Below are 11,869 nucleotides of genomic sequence, written 5' to 3' on the forward strand. Positions count from 1 at the left end.
GATTTTGATATTTGAATATATCTAATGCATAGCAGATAAGGAAATGAAAAAGTTAATAAGATCATTGCTCACTTTAAGATTTCAGAATTTTAAGTACAATACCACACTTTGACAATTCTGGTGAAAACAAAACGTCGTATGTTGGTCTTCTTAAGCAAATAAAACAGTTAACAAAATCGTTTAAAAAATTCAATAAATATTCATAAAGGGAGAAGATCGAATATACTAGATATAGAGATTATCGTTTTAAATCTTCCAACGAAAAGCGCTCTTAAAACCGAATATCTCGTTCTCCCAAAGGAAAATGTCCAGTAGATATGCAAAGCCACTATCACTCTATGTCTGCCAAAGGGAGATATAGCAATTGCTATTAATTCATTAAAACGAGATGTTACAAATAATCCCTAAAGATCAGGCAAATAAAAACCAACCTAGGAGAATACGTACATATTAGAGCAATCAAACATTTCAGTGCAAACCTTCAACTCTCAATGATAAACCTCCAAAATGTACTAAATTTAAGGATTTAATATTTCATAGTTCTCACACGTAAACCTTGATGGGATGTGTCATTAATTAAAAATAAAAACGATATAGGCTGGGCCACGCGGAGCCAGCGAAGTTCTTCTTTTACTCCCAGTTCTGAATAATAGTAGCAATATAATTTACTACATAGTATTATCGAAAATTTTCCTTTGGCGATATCCATTCTACGTTAACTGTACACACATGAGCTATATCCCACATCGTGAATTCTGTACGATTCATTCCCTTGAAATCTAGCCTAGAATAAATTTCCATGCAGTCAGGAAGTCAAGTGCCGTTTTCTGGACTTTACTGGTGATTTCTTTTCAAGTGAGGACTAATTCGTCCTTGTTTGTTCATTTGGTAGTGATGGCTACTTGGGGTGGATACCTTTTGTAGTACTCTAACAGGCATTGACTGAGAAAAACGTGAGGCTTTGTTTGCATCCTACCTACATCCACCTACGTCTACACATACACACTGAACCTAACATGTAACGACCTACCTCAGGATTCTTCAATAAGTGATCCAAATGCTCCTGTGTGGTGTACCAGCCCATGAAAATTGGTATAAAGCTGATAAGGGCAGGTAGAATCCACGCGCTGCCCAACATACAGCCTACTGTGCCTTGTCTCATGATGACGGTATACTCTAGTGGGCTAACGATAGCGTAGTACCTGTCCACGCTGATGCAGCACAGATGGAGGATCGAGGCCGTGGAAAAGTAAACGTCTAAAGAGTTCCAGACGTCGCACATGAACCTGCCAAATAACCACTTGCCACCGGACAACTCGGCAGAGGCATTGAATGTCATCGCGCACATAGCCACAAGGAGATCGGCTGCCGCCAAACTCACAACGTAACAGTTCGTCACTACGCGTAATCTCCTGTGTCTTCTAACGCTGGCTATTACTAATGCGTTACCTAACACAGCTGTCGTGATTATGCTGCCCATGATTATGCCTTTAATAACTACCACAAACACGTTCACATTCTCTGGAAGATTCTCGACCGTGGGATTCTCCACGGGGACCGAGGTCACGTTGTTTGGTGTTGTGCTAGATGTGGAACTGACGTTGCTCGGAGGCGTTGGGGTCGGGTCCACTCGGTTGGGTAAGCTCGTCGTCACCGCTGCCATTACGTTCAACATGGTGGACGAGGTCTATGATGATCCCCGGTTGCTTTACTTCGTCATGGCTCTGGGAAACCCTTTGCCACGATGATAATGGTTGGCACTGGTCACTGATACCGTGACTGGAAGGCAACAAAGCATCTAGCCTTCTGGAATGATTCCTTGACGTCTAGCTATGAGCTCTCTGCTGTTGTTCTAATAGGGATACTTCATCTAACTACTGATTTGATCAATTATACACAGTTGTCTAATCTCAGGGTTCTGAATCAATAACGAAAATTTCGAAGATTATTTAAAATATTCTTTCATGAGGAGAAACTGATCTTCTTTGGCCCTCAAGTAGGGCCTTCTTTGAAAGCTGGGTATTTTATCGTGTTTGTTAACATAATTCGGTGTCTTTGTCCAGGGACCACCGCTCCTGGTGAGAATCCATAATCGTCGAATGTCCATTTCCGTGATACTTTAAGGTGTTTAAATGTCCCTGGTAGCAAATCCTGCTCCTGGATGTGCTACAGTATTTCTTATGGTTCTCTTAAATCCTAGTTACTGGAACCTCATTTTCGTTAGTCCAATGTTTATTCCCGCGATACACTGTAAAATCAGAGTCTCGTCTCTATGACAATGTTGGGCATCCCATTAATCCAACGCGGCTGTTTGTCGATTTAAATGGAAGCTATCGGAAGCATTAGCCTGATCCCACTTGCCTCTGATTCAGCGTAGTCCCTGTAATTCAGAGATACAGACAATCAATGGATTACAGTGAAGACTTTTCTTTCCATTTGTTTACGCAAATCCGAATAATTCAATTTGCGTGTTTACTACTACCATTTCTATCCGATTATGGGTGTTGTATCGGTCGAAATATTTCACTGCTAACTGTTATTCAGGCAAGTACAATAGCACCACAATTGGATAAGATATTCAGGACAAATCATGGTTAGAGGGAGGAAATTCTTAATTTCCTATGAAATAACATTCTCATTCTTTTAAAAACATTCCATGTACTTCAACTGTGTGAAAGTCAAAGTCTCTAGTAAAGACGACGAATTTGTTAAGAAAAAGAATAATTAATATATTTGAAGAATTTGAATGTGGCGCCGTACAAGTGTGGCGCTATTAACGAAGTCGGGTGAGATAAGAGTGTGATTCAAATTCAGAAGAAGGAACATGCGCGTTATTTTTTAAGGAACTGTGCTTAACCAGTATCAAATTTTATCTTTTTGTCCTTTTACATTATTCCTTTCATTTAATTTATTTTCTAACTAAAACACCCCTTTCCTAATTGCAGATAGCTATTCGAGTTTCTCCTGAAAACTTCCTTGCATCTAAAAAAGAAAAACACTTGAAACGTGACACGTGACAAATAGAACAACTCATACACTGAAATATTAATCACCAAATTTCACACTCGCTGACAAGCGAAATGATTAAAGACACCAAGGTTATGAGCTGGCAACCGCGTCGAATGTGCAGGCTGCGATACTTGCAGGAAATGGCAGCGTGAAAAGCGGAAAGTGAGATAATCCTCGCGATGCATGCCAGCCGACAGCTCGAACGAAAAACGACACGACAGTTTCCTCCTGCTCACGAAGATCCTCTCAACTTTGAAATTTAATATTCCGACATTAAAATATCCGAGGGGAGTTCGAGGCAATCTATGACGCTAAATATTTCTGCCGTCGTGGTTTTCGTTGATTTCATATTACCTGGTTGTAGAAAGAATCTAGTGTTACATTAGCGGAAAATACCTTTCCAAAAAATTACAAAAACCTTTTAACGAGTACATATTCAATACAAAGTTAAAAGTGAGTTTTATAGAGTTGCATGAGTATAGAAATATAAGCTTTGCGTGCTTTTTGCACAACGAGAGAAATAAAAATTGTGTATGGAATTACAAAATGCCATTAGTATTAGAATCGCAATAGGGTACTAACTACTAGGTACTAACTTTAATTTGTTAAAATTGTGAAAACGAAGCCTTGACAATATATCATGACTCACAAGTTCGTCCATGTACATTTAAAATAATAATTAATTTAGAAAATTACTGCTTTCCCTTCCATTGTTGTCATTTTTTATTACTGAAACGTAAACTTTGCCTAGTTTCCATTGAAACATCTGCATTAAAGTTACATAGAATGAAAGGAAAACTAGATCCACAACAAATTTCAATAATTATTTATAAAGACCTCACGGATTTCGATGACCAATTTTATTCCTATACATATTACCGCCGCTCGACTTTAGTTTTCGAAGATTTTGGCGGGCGCGTAGTTAACATTAACACTGGATGATATATGAGGGGATGAGGAAGGTGTTGAACACGAAACTGAAATACGAAACATCCTTCCGGCGACCGAAATTACAATAATAGGAGTTAACTGTCTAACTTACCTAATTCAAACTTTGCTTGGGCTACCGAAATTACAAGAGATGTTAACACCATCCAGTGTTAATTAGGTATCCATAGGCGAGAGCTGTATGATGTGTCATATAGGTCACCTCAGGTCAATAATATTCATGTTATAACGAGCCAAACGATAGTTATGCGTATTTATACTGAAAAAATTGTTCAGAATGTTGACCATAACAACATATTTCAAGATTATCGAAATCGGTGAGATGTGCATCTTCCTAAATCACTACCAAAATTTCTTGCCTGTATTCTATGTATGTAGGATGTTTCAGAAAATGTGGGGCATTTTTGAAGGATAACTTTTGGAATTATTCTAGACAGTATCGAATTAATAATATTGCATCAATAAACCAAATTCATTCGTCCAGTATTGTATCTCTCTTACAAAATAAATCAAGAATTAATTCGTTTAACCATTACGCATTTAATGTATTTCCATAGGCATTCATTTTGAAATTTTAATAACTACTGGGAAAATTAAGTGGATTCCCTTTATACATATATATGTTTGTATAATTATATGTCTGTGTACATGAAATTTTTCAGTATGCATTTCACGGTATACATTTTTTCACCCTATATACTCCCATCTTCAAGAAAAACTATCAATCCGTGTTCCTAAAAAGGACAGCTCAAAAATATGATAAAAGATGTAGCCTCAGTTTCCTTGCAGTAGCAGCTGCTAAATATATCTAACATTTATCGTCGCGATTTTATCTTTTGTGAACTTTCATTACAAATTATATCGAAGACAAATCGCCCCGTCTCGACGCTATCCTCGTCACTCTCAGCCATCTCCAACTTGAGAAAAGTTAGCGTTCGCGATGCACCGTAGCTTCTACTTAGAAAGTGATTGCACGAAGATGAAGCTATTTGCGTGGAAGATTACAAGAGGGCCGCAGAATTACGCGGCGTGACGGTGAAATACTTTTTTCCGCCGACGAGGAACAGCAAAGTGGCTGCGTCGGTGTATGTCACCGGATATAATGAGAGAGTCAGCGAATTCTGCGGGTGGGTTTTGTGTTCATGGCTTTTAATTAGAAAATCGTCGGCAGCCACAAGCTGGGCAGCTACATTAGACCAGAAAAGGGGTTAACATCTTCGGACGAAAATTTAACCAAATTGTAATTAGGATTTCTCTGACATTTCAATTCAACGCAGTATTCGAATTCTTTTACTGCTTACTTTTATGTTTTAGTCGGGAAAAAATTGATATTTAACATTTCTTTATGAAACCTGAGTCATGCCTAATTTAAGCATTCTCTGTATACTGGTTACTCCTGCTGAATGGAAGATACATAGTTACCTCTAATGGATACAAAGTGATATTAGTTTCGGAGTTGAAAATATTGAGATTAATGTTTCAGTTCAGTTACAGAGTACAAACAGGAACTTTCGTTTGGAATGTCGAGAAACACTTCTTATTAGTGAAATTATAACTTGTTCAATTACGAATTATGTTATCACACTATTTACTTTTTTAATCATATATTAAGGTAAAACGAAATATTGAGGACAGAATTTTTTTGTTACTTATGATTACTATGATTGTCTTTTAAAATAGAATTTATACTAACAAAATCTAAACTTGATCAACCAATTTTTTGAGATTTTTGTTACCCGTTGTTTCTAATTTAATAAAGTTCTTTTATTTTGTTTATATGATCTTATGAAGTAATACAAAATTTTATAAACTCTGCCACGGTCATTCTAAATTGCAATGCCATTTTATCATACAATACGGTGACTTTAAACAATGTTAAAGAAGGTGACAAATTCTGCAGGCTATATGTATTCAATAAATTATAGATACTGGCTGTCAGCATGAAGCACATTTTCTACCTGAAGTATAAAAGAATTAATAGGTACAATCTTTCAGAATATACTATTCTTTCGTGAACAGATTCATGAATTTCTGCATGTAAATCCTCTTTACGTGAAATCTATAGCATATCCAATTTAAATGATATTCTAAAGGTTAAAGGGAACATATGTAGAACCGATCCTAAACATTTTCATCGGCATGTACATACATTCGTAATTTTATAGTCACAATCAACTGAAGTGTATAAATAATTTACAGACATTCTGAATAACCTATGCACACGATAACGAAACTCTGCGAAATAGAATTGCCATAGACTATAGACCAAACCTCCTAAATAAGAATTATCGTGCAAACTTCGTAAAAGATTAGAAGATACGTATACACGTATGTTAACTCGAATATAGGTACTATAAAGTATATCCCTACAAAATCGAAATATCCCCGACGTTTAATCGTTATCACGACATTTTAAAAATCCAATCTCTGCTAAAGGATTTTCCAGAAGAGGAGTTGTCACACAGGAGAGCCAGTTACATGCACGGCACCTGGACGTTGGCAAAAAGGAGAAAGAAAGAATGTGTGTCAATCGATAGATGTTATTTGGCATATAAAACACTAGGAATGGATGCGGGACAGTATCGCCAGCGGCTGTTACGATTCCCTCGAAGTCCCTCTGAAGCGTCGTCCATCAAGGCCCCAATACGTCGACCTTTAGAATCTTCCTGTTTATGTTCCACCGAGGGCAATTTCCTCAACTCGGACGCCGTCGGTATCGGATCGTCGAAGCATCGTCCGAGACCTCAGGAAACTGGATTTTCCTCCAGACTCAATTGTCCTTTCGTTTCCGTTATCGCAGTCTCTCTCAACCTGGCAACCTGTTCCGAGCTAATTTTTACCCTCAACGACGCTTTGACTCCTTTGAATTCCTCGACCTCCTTCACTGAATGGGGAATCAGGGGGAAATGGTTCGAACACGGGCCAAATGATTGCGCAGAAAGGGAAGGAAAATTGAGCAGCTTCCATATTGGAAGTCGGAACGTGTAAGGGAAGCATCTAACTCATCTCCTTTTGATTCTCAGTTGTTCTTATAGCATGTTGGTATACGGATCCCTGTTAGTTCCATGAAGTACTAGGCATAGACATTCAGTTTTTTTAGAATTGTAAATAATTAAAATTTTATGCGTTTACGATGTACCTAGTTCATTATAGGTTCTATAGTTTTTATGTTAATATTGATATAAGGAGTCAAATAAGCAGTAATGTAAAAATCGGGTACAGAGATCAGTCATTAATATTCTTTTTAATATATCTAATCGTACTCATGATAATATTAAGTGAAAGAAATTGAAAAGATTGATACACGAGCGACTAAAAGTTTGAAATCATTTTCTATATTAAAGAAAATGAAGGAAACTTTAACAATAAATAATTATTATATACATATGTTATAATAAATCATTTGCTTCTTACATATAATGAACAATTATACTAAAATAAAAATATTCTAAACATTATTGAAAGAACTAACTTCAAGTGTTATATATTATAATTTTAGTCAACAAGTGATTCCAAACTTTTAACCTTTAATATACTCGCCTTTAATCTTCCTTCCAGCTTTTACGTTTCAATCTAATTTAGTTTCCTCGTCTTTAATATATAAAGTAAACTCTTCTTAGAATTTGAGCACCTGAATTTAATAATCTTTCACGAGTCACTATATTTCCTAAAATTATTGAGTACCAGCACTCAGCGTTCAAGTAACAACAGAGATCCGTATACTCTTATTTTCAAAAAGTATGTCAACATTGCAAGCAAATTGGGCACTTGTTAGTTTAAAAACGTCGTCTTGTTGGGCGACTTATTTCTGGTTCTATGCAAACCACTGCAATGATGGTAAGAACTTATGCAGGCAATCATGCCGTCTGTATCCTTAGTCCTTTGAAATCTTGCTTCCACTTGAAGGAACAGTATTACAAAATTTCCCTATTTTTTCAGAGATGATAGTTACAGAATGATTTCGTCAAATTTCCTGAGTATATTTGACTGAAAACTGATAATAAGTGTGTATAAAAGGCAGACGTCGTTTATTACAAAAAATTTCCAATTATAGTAAATGGAGCGATGAGTCTATATTCTATGTCAAGAATACAATGTACGTGTATCTATTTTATTAATAGGAATGAAAACATACTGTACAGAATATAAAAACGGTAATGATTGTGGCTTTCAGGGGTGAATCTACACCTTTCGATCGGTGGACATTTGTAAAAAAAACCCATCTGCAAAACTGTCTATAACATTGAAAATTAATGTTATTTTTTTTTTTTGTTACATAATCGTATTTAGATTGTTTAGTAGAGAAAATGTTTGAAAGGAACCATTTGCCGCAAACAAACTATTTAGTCAAGAAAAATTGTTAAAGATTTGGCACTGATTTCACTGTGTAAAGTCGTAAGTAGGAGGTATAACATACATAGTGAGGTCCTGCATAGTGGCGTACGTACCCCAATACAGGAGGTCTAGCAAGGTGCATTGAAATAATAAGCCCAATTCGAGTAACTTTTCTTTCTTACCAATATTTTCAATATGATATGACAGAATTAACAATGGTGAACTATTGAATTATATATAATGATAATGTATTTACTTATCAATAGAAGCCGATGTTTATGGCTTCTATTGATTTCTATTGATATTAGTTACTTTCAAACACTTGTTCTGCTAAACGATCTAAGTAAGACTACGTAATAAAAAAAATAACATTAACCTTCAATGTTATAAACAATTTTACGAATTGGTTTTTTTAAAAATATCCACCAATCCAGAGGTGTAGATTCAATCCCTTCAGTCGTGACTATTAATATTTTCACACTCTGTACATGTACTCCCACGAAACACTGGTCAGAAATCAAAAACATAACATTTTTAACAATGCAAAAAGGAAGTTGCTATTTCCATTACCTAATTACAATTTTATGAAGTATTCATTAGCTAAAATGTACTACAGAGTCTATTGTTTGAAACTAAAATCTATGTACTATAAAATACTCCACACAATTAGGTGAAAATTGAGGAATTTACACTTGCTACAGTTTTCTTGTAGGGGAGCCATATTGTACATACGTATGCTTATGCATATCTAAATATTTTATATGAAAATTATAACAAAAAATAGAACATCAAATTGAAACTTGTTCCAATTTTATTTGAATTATACAAATTTCAATTGTAATTGTTCAATTTATTAAATTATTTATATTAATTTCCTCTACACGTCAGTATGAAATTTGTTTATCTCGGGAACTAAAAAATCAATTTCAATCAATTTATTTATCCTTTAGCCCCATATGTTGAGAAGTTTATTACTTTGATATAAATATAATAAAGTATTTTACTCTAAACTGAGCCGGAAAACAAGGTAACAACAATTAGAAAACCATTTTTCATTTTTTCATATTTCATTTTTCAGATTTCATTTTTCAGATTTCATTTTATATTTTCGTTATAACTTGTAAATAAATTTGCTGTGTAACAAAATTGTATTGTACATACTCTTCTGTTATTTCGTCTATTGAAAACTGATTCACGATGTATACAATTGCAGTTATTTAGAGCTTTCTTGAAAAAGTGATACACCGATTAGTCTAATTTACAAAATGTCTCTGTATAATACACAGTAGAATAAAATTTGTATTCCTAAATTTGAAAACTGATTTATGTAATCTACACCAAGACTTTACTCAAAAGGTCCATTCGATTATAATTCTGCATTAATTTCGGTGTATTTCGTGTGCAAAATGTCATAATTTCCTCTGCATTTTTTTTCCTGTTAGAGAAGAAGATTGTATACGCGCAGTTAAAATGCAGACAGTGTTAATTAACGTCAGCCTAGGGAAATTCAATTTCAATTTTACAGAATTCGCGCCCCAGGCAATTTGCCGATGGGAACGAAAACGAAGAAGCCAACGGTTTCGTTTAATTAGCTCAAGATAAGCGAAATTAATTACAACGTCTTCTTTTTGTCAGTAGAGAACAAAACGAAGAAACAGAAGAGACTTAAAATCGAAACGTTCAGCTCGCTAGAGAAAGAAATTTCGCGTTCGGAAATGATAGTTTTCCTTTTTTGTTCGTTTAATCGCGTGGCGCGTTAGCGTGACTTTCGAGTTTAATGTGAATACATTTACATGCATGAATTTAAATAAAAGCACGAAGGAACGACACGTCTACTACGTCTAATAATCGCGCGCGTTGAAAGTATGATTTCTGTTTCTCTCTTTGTGCGACGCTCGTACAAAATTGTTTAAAATTCAAGGTTTTCAGAACTGTTTGAAAAATTGTTACACGTTACCACTGCTTTCCAGTAGAAGCTTTCATGAGAAATTTCTTTGGAGCTTTGCCAGACCTTGTAGAGTAATTTGGAATCCACCGGCATGAAAAATTCTTACAAATACAGGGAAAATAAGATTCTGATAGGAAAACAAATTTTGATTCACTTCAAGAAGTAAAATGTACAATATTCAAGCGTAGAGGAGCGATCTGTTGAAACCTGTTAAAATACCGTACACACAGCTTTATGCAAATGCGTGAAATTATGTAAAATACAAGAGGATATATTTGAATTTCTGCGCGACAGGTGCTCTTTAAGTACATACGAGACCACAGAATTTGTGTTTTTATATCTTTTTTGTTCCTTAGACCTTCGTTTAGACGCAAATTAAATTCAAGAGAAATATTACAAAGTTCTATAAGTTAAGTAAAGTAATGAAATGTACACCGTTTTATCATTTATAGTTTCAACTCTTCATCAATCATTATTTACAGCAAAATAATGGTTTTGAACGAAATAATGATTGGTTTACTCATTATAAATTTACTAGATTGTTTAATATTATTATAGTGAAAAATATTTTTTATCGAATTTCTTTCAGTAAAAAATAAAAAATCATCTATTGATGTTTGTAACAACTTAATTACGTTTAAAATTTCTTCAATTCTGTATCAAAAGGTAGTAATGTGTAGTCACACAGCGTCAGCATAGTTATAAACGTGTCTAATCATAGACGAGTACAATCTCCTTACGTTTTCTTTACTTTCTAAGCATTTTATTTAATCGCGTGAAACGTTATTTTACTAGGTACATCAATTAATGTATACATAATACTAATACCGTTTTGCATCAAAGTTAATTAATAAAATTTTCATAAAGCGAAAGAAATTTCATAGCAATCTTATTTAAGATTATTAAGTTATAATGGATATCATTTACGTTATTCAGGTGGTTTTAAACCTTTTTTTCGCATAAAATTCTCTGTAAGATGAAATCATTCTTCAGAAAATGAAATATGTATCGTAAAAATTATGAACACAGATATAAGTAATTCTTGAAATATTTCAATAAACATATACCTACACTTTGCATGTCTACCAAAGAACGATAACAAATAAGACATGTTCAGTAATCATCCAATTGCGTGGAATATTTTCTACTGTATATAGGTGTCTGCTCATATTTGCTATTTCACAATAGATTTGAACAATATATTTGTCAGTCTTCCAAGAAAAGTCTTCCAAAAATTGTTTCCCTCTATTCTATTTAATACAGAATGACTAATTTTTTGTTACTTAAAACCTCAGCGCAAAAATAATTGATTACATTTGACGTCTTCCTGATAAGTATTATGATATAATACATATATTACATAACACATGTGCGTGTTCGAGTACAGGTGGAGGAAAATTTAAGGTAATTATTAATTTAAAAAATGACAAAGGCTTAAAAACCAAACGTAAAAACTGACCTAACAGCCAACCTAATTTTGCGAAACTATTGTCTCTGCAATTATCCCGACCATTTCTTCGCGCTTTCCCGTTACCACTTCACCGAAGTGGCGTGCGTTCTAACAATACCAGAAAGATTTGTTGGTGCACCGTTACGCGGAAGTTTACCATCCGACGCTAATTACCGCCA

General features: G+C 34.6%; 1 protein-coding gene across 2 annotated transcripts in view; it reads right to left on the minus strand.

Annotated features, from left to right (window-relative positions):
* The window catches only part of LOC143188884 (octopamine receptor beta-3R-like), an 82,429-nt gene extending 80,587 nt beyond the window's left edge, over window positions 1-1,842 (minus strand). For both annotated transcript variants that reach the window (XM_076393386.1, XM_076393387.1), the window contains exon 1: window positions 1,031-1,842. In XM_076393386.1, the coding sequence (XP_076249501.1) occupies window positions 1,031-1,675 (645 nt within the window). In that variant the 5' untranslated portion in view covers window positions 1,676-1,842. The remainder of the gene's footprint in view (window positions 1-1,030) is intronic.
* Between the last annotated feature and the right edge of the window lie 10,027 nt (window positions 1,843-11,869).

Source organism: Calliopsis andreniformis, chromosome 3 (genome assembly GCF_051401765.1).
Source record: "Calliopsis andreniformis isolate RMS-2024a chromosome 3, iyCalAndr_principal, whole genome shotgun sequence".
NCBI lineage: Eukaryota > Metazoa > Arthropoda > Insecta > Hymenoptera > Andrenidae > Calliopsis > Calliopsis andreniformis.